The 17,122-nt window shown below is 48.8% G+C and overlaps 1 protein-coding gene across 3 annotated transcripts in view; it reads right to left on the bottom strand.

Moving 5' to 3' along the window:
• Positions 1–17,122, bottom strand: part of fam184ab (family with sequence similarity 184 member Ab) — a 74,028-nt gene that overhangs the window by 43,716 nt on the left and 13,190 nt on the right. For all 3 annotated transcript variants that reach the window (XM_077017883.1, XM_077017885.1, XM_077017884.1), the window contains exons 3-7: positions 8,655–9,086; positions 7,879–8,301; positions 5,057–5,192; positions 3,539–3,720; positions 924–1,109 (exon numbers count right to left, since the gene is read on the bottom strand). In XM_077017883.1, coding sequence (XP_076873998.1) covers positions 924–1,109; positions 3,539–3,720; positions 5,057–5,192; positions 7,879–8,301; positions 8,655–9,086 — 1,359 coding nt within the window. The remainder of the gene's footprint in view (positions 1–923; positions 1,110–3,538; positions 3,721–5,056; positions 5,193–7,878; positions 8,302–8,654; positions 9,087–17,122) is intronic.

Genomic DNA, 17,122 nt, shown 5'->3' with positions numbered 1-17,122 from the left:
TTACGGCGCTGACGGCCATGGCCCTGGTACTGCGGGAAGCCTTCAGCCGGCCCAGCTGGCACAGCAGGAGTGCCACACGGGCGGGTTTTGCATCCCTCGTGAGAAGCGGCTTTTCAAGTGGCCGCTTAACTTCTTCTTCGGTAGGGAGTTCTTCCCAGTTTTGAGTTATATTGCAGTTTGGAGCCCTAGAGAGTAGGGGCTGTAATGGATGGAAGTACACTCTAGTAAAGGAGAATGAGCACATTGTGTGTTATGACTGTGAGCCTGTGTGTGTGTCTGTGTGTTTGTCTGTGTATGTCTTTTTGTGTTGTGTGTTCGTGTGTCTGTATATACAGTATGTGTGTGTTTGTGTGTTATGAATAGGTGTGTGAGAGTGTATGTGTACGTGTGTGTATATGCATGTGCGTATGTGTGTTTGTGTATGTGTGTGTGTGTGTGTGTGTATGTATGTGTGTGTGTGTTTGTGTGTGTGTATGTGTTTGTGTTTTGTGTGTGTGTGTGTTTACGTGTGTATATGTATGTATGTATGTATGTATGTTTGTGTGTTTTGTGTGTGTATGTGTGTATGTGTTTGAGTGTGTGTGTGTGTGTGCGTATGTTAGTGAGTGTGTGTGTGTTTACGTATGTGTGTATGTTTGTATGTGTGTGTGTGTGTGTGTGTGTGTGTGTGTGTATGTGTTTGTGTTTTGTGTGTGTGTGTGTGTATACGTGTTTGTATGTATGTATGTATGTATGTTTGTGTGTGTTTTGTGTGTGTACGTGTTTGAGTGTGTGTGTGTGTGTGTGTGTGTGTGTGTGTGTTAGTGAGTGTTTGTGTGTTTATGTATGTGTGTATGTATGTATGTGTGTGTTTGTGTGTGTGTGTGTGTGTGTGTGTGTGTGTGTGTGTGTGTGTGTGTGTGTGTGTGTGTGTATTCACTCACAGTCAGTAGCCGGTGTCTCTCCTTCTCGGCGGCGCTCTGCGTGCTCTCCAGGGCGGCCCGGTGTTTTTTGGACAGCTCCTCGATGGCGCGGCCCTGCGCCTCCCTGAAGTGCGCCGCGTCCTCCTCGTGCTGGCTCCGCAGGCTCAGCAGCTCCTTCTCGTACACCTGCTTCTCCTCCCGGAGGCTCTGCGGAGGGGCGAGCAGAGCAGCGGGATTCATCCGCCGTGCGGGACCGACCCTCGGGACCCTCGGCTCACGGCTAGACCCTCAGCAGACATGCACTCCTGCCCTTGATGGGAGGCACCTAGTGGGCATCTGTTCTTGCCGGCCACTTTATTAGCTGCACCTGCCTTGCGTGCATTTTTAATCGGTCGGTAGTTAAACCGTAGCCCCTTTGTTGCCATGCAACGTTAAACCTGAATTATACTCGTGCACGTAAACGTATCCGGGTCGCGGCCCAGTGAAGAGAGGTGGAGTTTTTGGGTGTAGCTCGGAGATACCTTGACATGCACACCTCTAAATACACAACATGCGAATGGGTGGATTAAGTAAAAGCGTATGTGTTACGGCAAGAAATTCATTTGATGGCCTATTTCGTTATTGCCGTGAATTGCTGGGAAACAGTGTTTGGATTCCACGAGAAAGATGTCACTTTTCAATCCACTCTGCACAACTCGGCGTGAGAGCGACGTCTACGTTGTTTGTTCCTTGTACATTTTGTACACTAATTTGGATGCTGTTTCCTAGTGCACACGTCGATGTTACACTCAAGCATGTTGGCTGACATCTCCGCGAACGGAGGGGAGCAGACGTGGGCCTGTTCTTTAGTTCTTTGGTTCTCAGCACCTCGTGAGCACTCTCTGGACCCCTGGGCCCTGCAACTGTGAAGTGGGCCATTCTCAGTACAGCAGCGACTCTGGCCTGCTATCAGCACGACGCAGTGCTTTGGGCTGGGCTGCGATGTTTCCAGGTGTTAATGTCACCGCTTGGTGATCCACCCACAAATATCCAACAATAAAGCTCTGCTATGGCCAGCAAGAGGATAGCAGGCACAGACTGTGCCGCAACAGATGGTCCTGAGTCTTTAACCGCACACCCACAAGGCATGACTAAATCCTTCTAATAACACGGGGGGAAAGAGTGTACGATAATTTTTTTTTTGCCTATGGACATATGGAAAACGGGAGACTTCGGGACCGGGCATCCAACAGAACCGCGTCGGACTCGGGGAGCGTGCCGATCCTGCGAGGCCGCCGAACCCGAGCCTGCTGGTCTGGAGAATTTTCGCCGGGGTCTGAGGATGTCGGAGCGTGACAGCAGGGAGCGGTCCCGTGTCTCCTGACATCATTAGTGCGATGCGACCAGCCAAGAAAAAAAAAAGAAAAAAAAGAAGAGGAAAAAAGGGAAAGATGCCATCAAAGCAACGGCAGAGACATGCAACGGAGCGAATCAAATGCTCCGTGGATCCATTCACCCCATGTTGTCATAGTAACACCTAACTCAAGGCTATGTGGATAACTCGTGCCTCCCCTCCTCCTAAGCAGTCACAAAGGTGGTGGTGGTGGGGGTGGGGTGGGGGGTGCAGATAGAGACAGGCAGATAGAGACAGATTAAAGAATACAAAGACAGAGAGACTGAGTGAGGGAGAGATAGGTATGTTGAATCCCTCAGCTTGCCAGTCAGAAGGCCTGACAGAGGTCAACGGCCGTTATTATGATTCATATTTCAGACGTCTGAAATGCGCAGTGGCGTGAGGGTGGCGATAGGGGGCGCTCCCGCACACTGCTCTCAGCGCATGCAAATTGAGAAACAGAAGAACATTATTGGTGACATTTACACGGAATTGCATCTTGCCGCTCGGGTTCCGGTACACACATACCGCGCCCTTTGTTTCTCTACTTCAAAATTCTAACTTTTAAAATGTAAATAAACCATCGCAAGGAGCGATAGCGCTACAGGAACTTTTTGAAACAAGAACACGTGATGAAAATACCGAGCGTAGACACGTGCTCGTGGCACGCGCCGTGTTCAGCTGCCAGAATCCCGCGTGACATTCAGCTTGCGGGTCCGAATAGTGAAAACTCCGCTGAAGTCTCGCTGTTCTGCAAGTCTGATTAAACGGGATGATGTAAAAGACCTGCGCGTAATAGATAAATGTGCAGACAACTGGAAATAGAATTTCTGTTCAGTCATCATTCTTCGGAGAGCCGGACTGTCAGAGGTCTGATGCGTTCTCGATTTGAAGCCTCGAGTCTTTTAAATTAAACATGGGGTCCATGCGCTAATAAGCTAATATGGCAGTGGAACAAGCGCTGTAGTAGAAACTTTCACCAACCTCATGTGCTATACTGCAAAAATGTGTAAATATAGCACTTGGAAGCACTTTGCACAGCTGATGAAGGACCTGTCTGAAACATCTTCTCTGGAAACTTTGTGTACTTCACAATATTAAATTTTTTGTGTGCGCATGCGTGTTGTAAAAATATTATATATTACATATAAACAATTTTCCTGGAGGCTTCGTCAGCGTAAAGCTAACAGCGATATTGATTAGTGAACGCTGCCATGCTGTGTGATTGAGCGTGGGTGACGTGTGATAGTGAGCAGGCCGCTACCTTCTCCAACAGCAGGATCTGCTGTCTCTGCCTCTCCTCCAGGGCCTGGCTCTTGGTCTGCATGGCTCCCCTGTCCTCCTCCAGCCGAGACACCTTGTCCTTCAGGCGGGACTTCTCTGACTCCAGGTCCCGGATGGCTGCCTCGTGGGTCATCTGTGTGGCCTGCAGGCTGCCGATTTGACCTGAGCCACACGGAGAGGGCATCAGCACCGCTTTAGGCATTACGTGGGTCTGGCATTTAGATGAGAGAGCAGCATGTTGTTCAGGGATAGCGCAGGTACGGCTCCCTGATTGGTGGTTGGGGGAAGGGGGTTGTTGCAGGTACGGCTCCCTGATTGGTGGTTGGGGGAAGGGGGTTGTTGCAGGTACAGCCCCCTGATTGGTGGTTGGGGGAAGGGGGTTGTTGCAGGTACGGCAGCCTGATTGGTGGTTGGGGGAAGGGGGTTGTTGCAGGTACGGCCCCGATTGGTGGTTGGGGGAAGGGGGTTGTTGCAGGTACGGCTCCCTGATTGGTGGTTGGGGGAAGGGGGTTGTTGCAGGTACGGCTGCCTGATTGGTGGTTGGGGGAAGGGGGTTGTTGCAGGTACGGCTCCCTGATTGGTGGTTGGGGGAAGGGGGTTGTTGCAGGTACGGCCCCCTGATTGGTGGTTGGGGGAAGGGGGTTGTTGCAGGTACGGCCCCCTGATTGGTGGTTGGGGGAAGGGGGTTGTTGCAGGTACGGCTGCCTGATTGGTGGTTGGGGGAAGGGGGTTGTTGCAGGTACGGCCCCCTGATTGGTGGTTGGGGGAAGGGGGTTGTTGCAAGACTCAAAGCAAATGAATGCCTCATCTCTTTCTGAAACTATTCCATCTCAAACGCGAAGCAAGGAGATCATATAGTATAGTGCAGGGGTAATCAATTAAATCTTTCCGCGGTCCATTTTTGGCAGATAGCTCAGACCTTAGGTCCGGGTCCGCGGTGGCGAACGAAAGTTGTTGAGCCGGGGGGGGGGGGGGGGGGGGGGGGGGGGGGGGGGGGGCGAACGTAACACTCAAATGGGTGGTGAACGTAACACTCGTCTGAAAATAAATTCTCCGGTTTAAAATATAGTCTCCCGTTAAATTTTTTTTGGCATTTGGGTCCGTATCCAGTTAATCAGGAATGTGATTGGGTCCGGACAGGACGGCGTTCGGGTCCGGATCCGGACCGCGGTCCGCCATTTGGTGATACCTGGTATAGTGGATCACTGTCTGACCCAAACAGAAGATTTTTGGACTAGTAAAATACGGTGAATCGCTATAAACTTCATGATCAAACCTTTTGACAACAACTACGCAGAGATGCGACTTAAACACAGTGTTGCTCCAGCCTGCCAGTGTATCGCCCATAGGGACAGACAGACACAAGGGGAAGGAAGCATGGAGGGATGTGATGAGCAGAGGAATGAGGGGCAGGAACACCCACGACTATGGCAGATGTAATGGGGAGAGAGCGTGGCTGTGTTGCTGCTTTTAGACATGCAAGCGAGGGCTGTCTCACTGGCTTTGAGCAGGATCTCGGTGGCCTGCTGCTGAACCCTGTCCCGCGTGGCCTCCAGCTCACACTCCGACTCCTTCTGCCTAATCGCTGTGATCTCCGCGTCCTGAGTCACCTCGTCCAGCTGTTTATGCAGCTCCTGCATGCACAGAGCGCGCGCACACACACACACACACACACACACACACACACACACACACACACACACACACACGCCAGAAATCAAACCCATCGATCAAATGGTCAGTGCATCACTGACACAGCTGCTGTGTCATTCTCACATTCCCCAGTCTGTCTGCCTGTCTCTCTCTCTCTCTCTCTCTCTCTCTCTCTCTCTCTCTCTCTCTCTCTCTCTCTCTCTCTCTCTCTCTCCCTCCTTCCTCAAGTCTCTTGCCATTACTGACTGGTGTGCATATATTCTGAGCTGTTTGTTTTCATCTAATCTCTAGGTGCAGTCTCTCTCTCTCTCTCTCTCTCCCTCTCTCCTCCCTCTTGCTGTTCTGTTCACTTTTTCAATTTCCTGTGACACCTTGACTTCCTTTCCCTCCTTTTTTCTTTCTATTGCTGTCATTTCTATTAAGCAGGTCATCGCTCTTTATCTCCATTTTTTCTGTCTCTCTGTCTGTCTCTCTCTCTCTCTCTCTCTCTTGTCCACTCTTCTGTTATTTATCACCCATTCCACTCATACCAACTCCTCCCCGTACACCCCTGAATTATTCTTTCACACTCCCGTCTTCTGCAGAAGTGAGAATGAGTAGACACTTCCTCCTCCCTAATTGGGCCATTTTTATGGAGCGGCCCGGGTGTTGTCTTCACTCAGCCAATCATTATCCATAAAATAATACACGTCTGGTTTTATGGCTCACGGAGGAGAGGTATCTGCTCCTGAGCTGAGTGCGCGAGTGTAACTAAATGCGTAGCTAAGCACACGGGGCCGCCTCTGCCCTTTATTCTCCTTGCTGAACAGTGTGAAGTTCCTCTGTCTGCACACTGTGGCACGATAGCGGTTCGGAACATGAACGCAGCCCTGCGAGAACAGAGCAGCTCTAACATGAGCGTGTTTAACTAAAAGGCTGACCTCAGACCCCTGATGAAAGAATCGATTTAAGTAACCCCCCCAAGGAACGGGCTTGTAAATTCAAGGGAGATCACAGTCACGAACGCAGCAGGATATACAGGCCTGAACCAGTGCAGTACCGCCGTCTTACCAGCAGCAGGGCGCTAGCGAGCACCGTTGTGTCAACAGCAGCAGCACTGATCTGTTAACCAGATACAGAATGACTGCCGACCAGCGGGAAGGTGACAGGTAAAGCTGACAGCAACCATGGTAACAGTGATGCAAGGCGACAGTGACACCTGCACAATTGGTCACGTTTCTCCGCCTGGGGACAGCCCGCGTCCCCCGTCCAAACCCCCCTCCCCGCCCGACCCCTGTGTGATTACACCAGGTGTGCCGAGTCCAGACGGCCTTTAGGCGAAGATGGGACTTCGGTCGGATCACCTGCCTGTGTGGTTCGCCCGTAATGAAAAGTCCAATTGTAGCATCTCTGATGCTGCAGTCACCCCCACCAATATATTTTTCCATTTGATCAGCGCGGATTAACCAAAACTGACGAGGATATGCCCAAGGGGGAAGCCCATTATGAGGCATAGACTTCGGAAATGTCACAGTGGCTCTAAATCGATTCCATTAAAGAGAAACTTTCTTTTTTCTTTTTTCCAGTGCGAGTGAGGTGATGCTGCTTCCCCCGTGCAAAAACTGTGCCTGGACCAAGCAGACATTATTGCCCAAACTGGGATGCTACATGTTCCAGCCACTGTGTAGCTCGGCGAAATCTTTGAAGACTAATTTTGGAATGTCATTGTTAAAGGGCAGACGGCCATTGAAAAACGCGGAGAGCGGATTCATCGTTCTTTCAGGACTGGATGTTTGGAGGATTGATCCCTCAGTCCCTTTCGTTACTGTGCTCTCTGCTAACTACACCCATGCAGAATGTGTGTTTATGGCCTCAGCTGGGATGCAGGACGTGGGGCTGTCATGACCGCTCGCCTGTTACGGGGTGTGTGTATTCAAGACAAACTGGGAACACACCTGTGCCTTTGAAGCACTGATGAACTAGCACATGGAAGATCAAACGCTTAACGCAGCCAATAGGAAAACAGTGCCTTGATCTTGTAACCATGCACCCCACACACTGACATTAAGCCCAGAGCACGAATGCAAGGGATCTGATCTTACCTCATTTTTCACCGTCGGGAAAGTGTTTCTACGGTGGACGGACACCATTGATTTTATTTCTGTGTGTTTGTGTTTTGAAAAAGTACTGCCTCGAACACTAACTTCCAGCTTATTTGTCTTAAACTAGAAATAAAACCTATACCAAGAATGGCTGTCAACTTTAATATCAACTTATATTCACCCTTTTCTATTTAAAATCCTGAGGATGAAAGCATTCCTCTTTCAGGAGCACAACATGAAGCAATATGCATAGATAATGGGGAGTACTGCACCATTTAATTACAGCAAAATCCAAAAGAGAGCTGTACCGACTGTGAATGCTATCTAAAGCACTTCAGGTTATTTACATCTAACAGCTATAATGCACCGAGGTTTACAGTATGAGGCTTCTTCTTTTTTTGTTTCAATAAAATGAACGCCTAGCTACCATTCTAAACGCTGCCAGTTATTTACACCGCCGCCTACGCCCTCCACGAAGCTTGCTTTGACCTATCTGAGCGCGTACGAACGCCCCGCGTATACGCTTCGCTGCGCCGGGCGCCTTTGTGTTGCTTCATGTGCGCTCTTCAAAAGCCCCGTCTCCTACCTTGATGTTGTTCTCGGCGGCGGTGAGCGAGGCCTGCAGCTTGTGGGACTTCTCCCTGCTCTCGCGGGCCTCGTCCTGGACCCGCTGCAGTTCGGAGCGCAGCTTGCCAAGGGTCTTCTGCAGCGCGGCCTCCTGCGCCTGGAACTCGTTGCGCAGCTCGGCCTCCGTCTTCTTCCACGCCAGCAGGTTGTCGGCCGTCATCTGCTGCGTGCGCTTCATGGCCTCCAGCTCGCGCTCGTAGAAGGCCTGCGCCTTGCTCAGCTTGGCCTCGTACTCCTCCACCAGACGCTTCTTGTCGCGCTTCAGCTCCTCCACCCGCTCCGTCAGGGCCTCCACCTCCTGCTTGTGCAGCTGGCCCAGCTTCTCCTGGTCTTTGCTGAAGCTGGCGTTCTGGCTCTGGTGCGAGCGGAGCAGCTCCTGGACCTGTGTGGGGAGAAAGCGGGTCGGGGGTCTCAGCGTGGGAGCTGGGCCTTTTGCCGTGGCCGCCCCAGATAAATTTCCCTGGCTGATCGGTGTTCTGGGCCAATCGTGCAATTATTCATATGCAAAATACACGTTTGCCAGAGCAGTGTCTCCCTCGAGGACCTCCAGACAATCGACAGCTCTGCTTTGCCCCAGCTCTTGGCTAAATCAAGATCTACATAGATATGGATCAAGATCTCTAGATACCCGGTGCAGCTGTTCTGGGAGTGGGAATAGCTACAAAGCACAGGCTGTCCGGGGATCCCCGGGGTGGGTGGGGGGTTCTCGGGGGTTTCGTATGACGGGGCTCCTACCTCCTGGCGGTGAGCGGTGCGAAGCTCCTCCAGGGCCTGCCGCTTCTCCTGCTCGAACTGGGTCTGGACCTGGGCGAAGGCGCGGAGCTTCTCCTCGAAGGAGCGTCGCATGTCCTCCACCTCCCGCGACATGGCCACCACGCGCTGCGTGTGCTGGGCCTCGGCGCACAGCTGCACGTCCTCCACGCGCTGCCGGTACGCCTCGAACTCGGCCAGCGCCTGACGCTTCATGCGCTCGTGCGCCTCCATGGACTCCTCCAGCGCCTGGATCCGCCGGCGGAGGTCCAGCTCCTCGCTGACCCGCCCCTTGTACTGCATGATCTTCTCGCGCGTCTCCGAGAGGATCTGCTGCACCTCCTCCTCGTGCGCCTCCTTCAGGGTCTGGATGGCCGCCTCGTGCTCGTCGTTCTTCGTGTTGAGCGCGTAAATCACCTGGTGTGGGACAGAAGCAACAGGCCACGGTGAGGGAGGGGGGGGGGTTGGAGACGACGAGGAACCTGGTAGAGACGACGAGGAACCTGGGAACCTGAGGGAAACGCCGTCCGCTTTCAAGCCGTAGAGGCACCTTAATGCTGCCAGCGCGGTCCTGATGCGTGTTTTACAGAGAGAAAGGTCAAGGGGAATTAGTGTAGAACAAATGTCATATCAAAGGTTAGGTAAACCCTACTGCTGACCAAGAACATTTGTATCCAGCTGTGTTTGTTTACAGACATGCAATGAACTGGCACGCTTGGGAGTTCCTGACCTTCAAATCCAAAAGACGAACTTCCAACTAAACAGCTTCGTTAAGCCAGCTACAAACTGAGTAGAAGATTTTGGAAATTCACTTTAAATGTACAGTTCAGAGGAACCAGGCAAAGCCATCTAATCGTAATCCTCCAGACTACAGAGAACAAAACAAGGAAAACTTTGCCTCTCTCCACACCTTCTCACCAAGAACACAACTTTAATAATTAATCTCTTGTAACACATGGCTGCTCAGGACAGTCTAATTTTTTACTCACCACAAAATGCATGAAGGAAAAAAAATAGATTCAGACAGTAATTTAAATATGAATGTACTTTGTTGATAAGGAGACTCTTTCTGTAAGGCTTAACTGGTATGCTCTGCCTCCATGTTGTAAAACCCTGGACTGCTGATTTTGTCATGCTCTCTCTGGGTCAGGTCAGGGAAAGATTATTGATGGACGTTTGAAACATAAACACCTGCAATACCAACAGGTTTGTAAGAGATTATTTGGGATATTATCCATGTTTTTAAATGAAATTAAATTTAAGATTTTAGAATAATGATCACGACAAAACAATGTGTCTTCAGATTTCCATACTGCACCAAGTATGTCAAGCTCTGAGTTCATTTCCATAACAGTCTGGCCATCTGATTAGGAACAAGCCATGTGGGAACAATACACTTATCAGAGTGGCAGCCCTCATTCTGTGGTAGAGCTGTTGGGGAAATAATGGCTAAGCCCCAGTGTGAGGGGAAGGTGTCATTGTGTTATAATAGGCTGTCCACTCTGATGGAGGGAAGAGTATCATTGACTCGCACTCTTTATTCTCCACTCTCACTCCGCGAGCCAACGTGAGCGCGTGAGCGAAGCTGACGAGACATGAAGTGGAACTCACGTTCCGCTCTATCTAGCACGCGGCGGGGAGATAGTGCCCCGGTTGCCATGTTTAGCCGACCTGTTTACGCTGCGCACACAAAACAGGGCCAGCAGTGTCTTTGGTGGACTCTGACAAAACACACAGCAAAAGGAAGGCGTTGCAGATAAGAACGGCTGCAGGCTCAGCACCGGCTAACGCGCTCGCTGATTCAGACGGATCCTGTTGCATCTTGTGTATGCGTGTGTGTATGCGAGTGTGTATGCGTGTGTAGAATACCACACACTGCTTACCAGTAACAAGAGGAATCTAAACAAAGGCAGGACGCAGGACCAGAGGCTGAACTGGCGGTTCGCACCTCTCTGGAATCAAATCGTGTCTCATTTCCTCCAGCGGGTTGCTGTCTCTGTCATTGAAGTCCAGTTGGGCAGGTGGCCGGAGCCCCCACACGCACCCCCCGCACCCTCCGTAGCCCTGAAGGACCTTCTCTAAGTTGGTCGTCTATGTCACTGCACCATTTTTGATGGAGAAAAAAAATCCCTCAACACCTTCAAGTAATTCAAGTAAGTTTGGAGTTTTACACCATGGGGAGTCTGGTCACAATTAGGTGGTTTTTTCCCTCTGCAGTGCAACACAGCAATAACAAAGATGAAGAAAAACAAACCTGAGCTGAAAAATTGATGTGGTAGCCATGACACAGCATAGCGACGGTGGTTGCCAAGTGGCGACCTCGATATATGGCCGGATTTAGGCAAACCTGGCAACTCAGGGAGTTGTTCGGTCTTTCGTTCAAAATAAGTCTAGCAACTTTGGCAGGAAGTATGACTTATGCCCTAACAGAGCTATAATATGACAAATATAATAAAGTTCCCTGGCACCCAAGAAGTAATCACTTCCTCCAATCTAGGAGCCATTATGGCTGCCCTCTTATCAGTCAATAGAAACCAGCACTAGGATAATGACAATAACTGACATTTGGTGAAGGACGACAAGAGAGTAACATATTGCCCAGGAAATTGGTCAAGATTACCCCGGGGCGATGGGAAATGTCAGTACGCTGGTCCGGTCGCGTCTGTTTCCAGCCGTCATGACTCAGCATGAGGTCAAAATGGGGGAGGGTTCTATTTTTCAACTCTTGGATGACTTTCCAGACAAGTTTAACCTGTGACCTCTTGGCTGTTAAGGTCCTTGGCTATTACATAGAATTCACTGTGTGTTCCCATATGATGGCTTTACCTAATACAGACCATTCTGACCTACTCCATCTTTTGTATTTCCCAGCAGCGGGATAGAGACATCATTACGACATAAGCCAGTGTGTAGAACCCCAGTGGTCTGCAAAGCATGTGAATATTCATTAAGAAAGAAAATGGATTATAATGAGGTTCAGATAGTGCTAATTAGAGTAATTACGTTCATCCTATCCAGTAAAACGCAAGGTGCACCTTCATCCATGAGGTAATTAATGCAGTTGGAAAAGATTGCACTGGAACTCCGAGTGAATAAAAGTCAATGAGCAGCCTCTTCAATGAGCTAAAAAAACTTTACATTCTCCTTAGACAAGATAATCTCATTTGAAATTGCAAACTACAAATGACATCCTTTTGAAGCCGGATAAAGCATTCTGGGGCAGAAGGGTAATCCCCTAAGACAGATCTGGACCGCTGTGGCTGCACAGATCAGTACAAGCCCCGACGGCGTGGCCCTTCTCACTGGGTCTCTGGCCCTTCTCACTGGGTCTGTGGCCCTTAGTGTAATGATGGGTATTTATTACTATACAGCTCCAATAAACCAACCTGCAACATTCATATAGCATCGCCTTCATTTGCCATTCATTTCCCATTTTTGACTTTTCTGAGAAAAACGCACAGGTCGTATAAGCATCAGTCTGGCGTTGTGTATTTGTGCTGTTCTGTAAGCACCTAAGCAGTAATGCTTTAGTCCAGTCCTGCAGATTTACAATACTGCAGAGGTAAGATCCAACCCCAATGACACAATTAATCAAGGTCTTCAGTAGCATCTCAACATCCGATTGCTGGAACTAAACTGATCTAAACTAGCCCTGATCTAAACTGATAAATCTCAGCAATGCTCCCAACACCTGCTCCTGGAATTAGTTTACGGAAGCCTTTATCAGATCCTATGCAATCCAGATTGGATGGATTTTTCAATACATACCTCTTTTATGCTATTCAGACTGCTGAAGTCCAGGCATTTAGGAACAACGTGTCAAACAGTTAATTATAATGTGACAGGTTTTATTTTCTGCCCCATGGCTGGAGTTTAGCATGAACATAAATTAAAAAATATTGTTGCAGGCCATGAAAGTACACTGCACAAGTGTTACGCTAAGCTAATTATGTTAGAAAACACAGAACATATTTTTGCTTGAATTCAACAAGCTGTTTGGGGCTATAGGTGACCTATAGGTTAGCTTAAAAGATGTACCTCTCTCCCTACTATCATCATGGTGAGCTATTTCGGAACACTAAAAATGACAAAATCTGAAACCATAATATTGCAGGTGTGGAACTGGGTTGGAGTGAACAAAGAAAACAACTTAAGTTGATAGTTTGCTGCAACATTGTTGGCCTTATTCTGATCATCTGCGCCTGAATATGGTAGATACAGTATTGCAACAAATCCATGTACAAAAACTACAATACACCACATGAGATAATCGTCTTCCTGATGGCAAAGTCAACCATGGCATGCTGGAGGTCAACCGCCATCATACTGGTGTCAGAAGAGCCCTGCTGATCATTGATTTCAGTTCTCCCTTCAACATTGTCATGCGTACCAGGCTCAGTGACCTGGGAATGTTGGACTTCCTGACAAACCCAGATCCCAGCGTGAGGTTGGGCAGAGCGTGTGAGGTTGAGCAGAGCGTGTGAGGTTGGGCAGAGCGTGTGAGGTTGAGCAGAGCGTGTGAGGTTGGGCAGAGCGTGTGAGGTTGAGCAGAGCGTGTGAGGTTGGGCAGAGCGTGTGAGGTTGGGCAGAGCGTGTGAGGTTGAGCAGAGCGTGTGAGGTTGGGCAGAGCGTGTGAGGTTGGGCAGAGCGTGTGAGGTTGAGCAGAGCGTGTGAGGTTGAGCAGAGCGTGTGAGGTTGGGCAGAGCGTGTGAGGTTGAGCAGAGCGTGTGAGGTTGAGCAGAGCGTGTGAGGTTGAGCAGAGCGTGTGAGGTTGGGCAGAGCGTGTGAGGTTGAGCAGAGCGTGTGAGGTTGAGCAGCCTCACTCTGAGTGCTGAGCCCTCCCTTCTTCTCCCTCCTCACACACGACTCCGTGCCATTGCACAGGTCCAATGCTGTCATCACGTCTGCAGAAGATATACTGCAGGTTGTTGGCCACGTCCGGGAGGTCCGGCCCACTGGCAGCGTGGCGCTCCACTGACAGCCTCTCCCCCAGCTCTAAGAGTGCCAAAGTGCTTATTGCAGACAACTGGAAAACCAGATGCTTCACACACACACGCTGCTGTCCAACGTCGACCAGCCCGAGGCTGAGTTTCAAGTGGCTATGCGTCCACATCTCTGAGGATGTTTTTTGAATCCTCAACATCTCATTTGGTTTAGAAAAAAATCAGAAGAGTGTGCGTGTCCCTTGAGAAGAAGGATCATCTGTCTCCTCAAATCCTCACAAAGCTTCACCGCTGCACCATCAACAGCAACTTTTCTTTGTTACGTTGTGTTAAGGCAGCTCCACTGTGGCAGTCAGGAAGGCTCTGCGAAGAGTGATGAAGACTGGCATTCTGGTCCGTGCCCTTAACCACCAGTGCTGTGTGAGCAGAGTGCGGCATCGTCAAGGCCTCCTCCCATCTCAGCTACACACTTTATAACCTCCGGCCATAAGGCAGGAGATACAGCAGCATCTGTGCCAGAACCAGTGGGCTCAGGTCCAGCTTCTATCCAACACCTATCACTCTGCTGAACACCATCCAACACCAATAAATACTGATGCTCAAACTGCAAACACTGGACTGATTCCTATGCCTATTTATTTATCAATACATAACCCACTATACACTATATACACTGCATGAATGAATATGAATGAATATATATAGCATATATTCATATTTATATATACACACACACACACATAGTACAGGATGGTTCCAATGGGGTCAAGAGGCGGGGCCAACCCGGGGTAGAAGATGGTCGGCTGCTGGGAACGAACATTAAAACACTGACGCAGCTGTGGTGAGATCCATCATAGGCCATGGCAGATGGAGTGAGCTTATGGCTTCATTTCCATCCGGGGGAGGAAACTTTCACCAAGATAATTTCACCATTCTGCCCCCGAACACTCCAAAGCCACGGTTCTCACAGCAGGACGTCTTGCTATCACTTGCCGTGAGCACACAACATCTTTTTAAAGCTCGGTGCCAAGTAGAGTCATGCTTGAGATGGCACAGTCTGAATGCTGAGCTGGGATGCTTCTGCCTGCTTTTTGAGGGTATGAGTCATTCTCTCAGTGGTGCGGCTATGTAGTAGGATCTAGGTCAGGCTGACAGAGAAATAAGCCTTGAACACCGATCGATATAGAATCTCCCAGCAGCCACTGGGCTAGGTGTTTCCCCTTTTAATGTGCCCACAGCCTTTGAGCAGTCGTTCTCTACTCCTGTTCCAGTGACCCAAACCACTGTACGTTTTCATAGCACCCACTTGGCCCGTGGAGGGCTTGACGGTCCTGTTTAGTGGAACCAGGTGTGGGGAGAACAAGGAAAACATGAAACCGCCTAACCCCAGTACCACAATAACGCATAGATTTAGTCAAAACGAGGAAGAGCTACTGCATCTTCTCCAAGCTGGAGGATTTAAATGTTAAGTCCCTTAAGTAAACCATTCTTCATGACCACAAGACAGGGTAGCAAAGCCTGTTGAAGAAGAGACCTTGCTATGCTTATTAGCATAGCTGGGCAGCGCCTGCCTGGACTCTCCTCGCAAGTCTAAACATGTATGGAGAAAAGAGTAGAGGAAAGAACAGGGAGTCAATGGTGACTGCAGGAGAACTGTCCATGGCTCAAACCCACAGACCCGATTCATGGACTGCTATGATTCTGCACCTCTTACACACCAATGTGCCTGTCAGATCAGGACTGGTGATCCTGCACATAAGGACCAAAGGAGGATCTCAGAGTTCAGGGTATGAGTTCCTATTGATTCACTGGAACATGTTTTGTTTTGGGTTTTTTTTTTGTATAAAATGTTGTCTGTTTTTCTTTAATACATTTTAGTGAACTTACTAGCTCTACAATACGTGCTATCAAACTGTGTTATAAACTTAATAGTGCAAATAAACATAATGCAAATAGAATGTCTGAGCCGCTTAAGTGTTACCAGGTCCTGCTGAATGAAATGAGGCCTGGCTAAAATTCTTGGCCAATTCCTAGCTAATACATTCCTAAATATGCAATATTGAATATCAATTTGAACAAATGCATAGAGAAAGTACTGGCTCATGCATGCTTGTAAAATCATAGTTATGAATTGACTGAATCACGTCAAATGAACAGAACAGAACATCACCACTTATCTAAGCAGTTTGTAGATTGTGGTGAGGTATACAAAGATGAGGCTAAACAACCACTGGAGTCTCCACCTTCTTCACCGTCCTCCTGAAACTACCCAGTAACAAATGGACAGGTTTGATTTTCTCTCACTTTGAAATAAAGGAAATAATGTCAGTTACGTCCAAATCAGCACCTTTCTCTCCGAAGCCACTTCACAAACAGCTTCATTCGTCCGAGCCAATCTTTATTTGAGAGGGCTGCTGACAACAGTAGTGTTTAGGCAGGGCAGGCGATGTTTCCAGCCAAAGACCTCAATCCTTTGGCTGCTCTCAGCAGCTTCAGTCAGAGCAGATGCAGGCACTGGAGACTGGGATGTAGGCCAAGTTAATTAAACATCAACCCCAAGCTTGAGAAGCATAACAAATCAGAAGGACACACAGAGGTTTAAAAAAAAAAAAACAAGAAATATGCTAAATTTGTTATTCAACTCCTCCATTTCGTTACAGCCCAGGTTGGGACGAATGGGGTGTTGTTCCTGGGATCAGATGTTGTAAGAAGCTGTGAAAGAGTACCAGGAGCTCTTTGCATCGGACTAATTTTACTTTTCTTTTTTCTTTTCTAATTTTTCTTTAGATTCCTAGTAAGAGCCTTCACAAAGGAGAGCTCTCTCAAGATTACACTCTTGATTACCCCAACTCCCGGAGCCTGGTAATAAGCACCACACAGGCCTACATCATGGGCAAGACAAGTGAGAAAAACTGCCAGAAAAGCATATTAAATGAGGATAAGTTCAGCCAGTTAAATTTGCTCCGACAGGCAGGGAGGGTTGGGTGAAGCGTATGAACGTTTGGCCCCAGTTTACAGCCAACATTTTCCCAACCCGAAACAGTCACGAATGCCTCCTGAACTGTCAGAGGGTCTCTGAGAAGAGGAAGAGGTGAACTATCACCCCAACAACTCACCGCAGAGACCTCACCTCATGTTTGGTTTTTTTCAGTAAATGTGCCATTCAGATCTCAGCATGGAGAAGACCGAAGCTGAAACCCCTATTAATGCATCTTCTGGATGGTATGACCAATTAATACCAGTGTAACATCACATCAAGGTTTCATTACATTGTAAGGCTGTATCTAAGACTGCTGTGCAATTGATTCGAAAGGAAATATCCAAAAGTGCTTTTAAAAACAAACTGCTTTATTAAAGTTGGTTATGTGGTTGTTCATGGAGCACATGATTACATTTCAATATTATAATTTAAATAATACAAGAGTACATGCCTGATCAGAAGCTCTAGTACAAAGGAAGAGGCTAACGGTCATTTCTAGCACTGCCGGAGAAGTCACGTCCTCTCCTCTT

Source organism: Brachyhypopomus gauderio, chromosome 9 (assembly GCF_052324685.1).
Source record: "Brachyhypopomus gauderio isolate BG-103 chromosome 9, BGAUD_0.2, whole genome shotgun sequence".
Lineage (NCBI taxonomy): Eukaryota > Metazoa > Chordata > Actinopteri > Gymnotiformes > Hypopomidae > Brachyhypopomus > Brachyhypopomus gauderio.
Note: the sequence above shows the minus strand (reverse complement) of the source record. Positions and strands in the feature narration are given on the sequence as shown.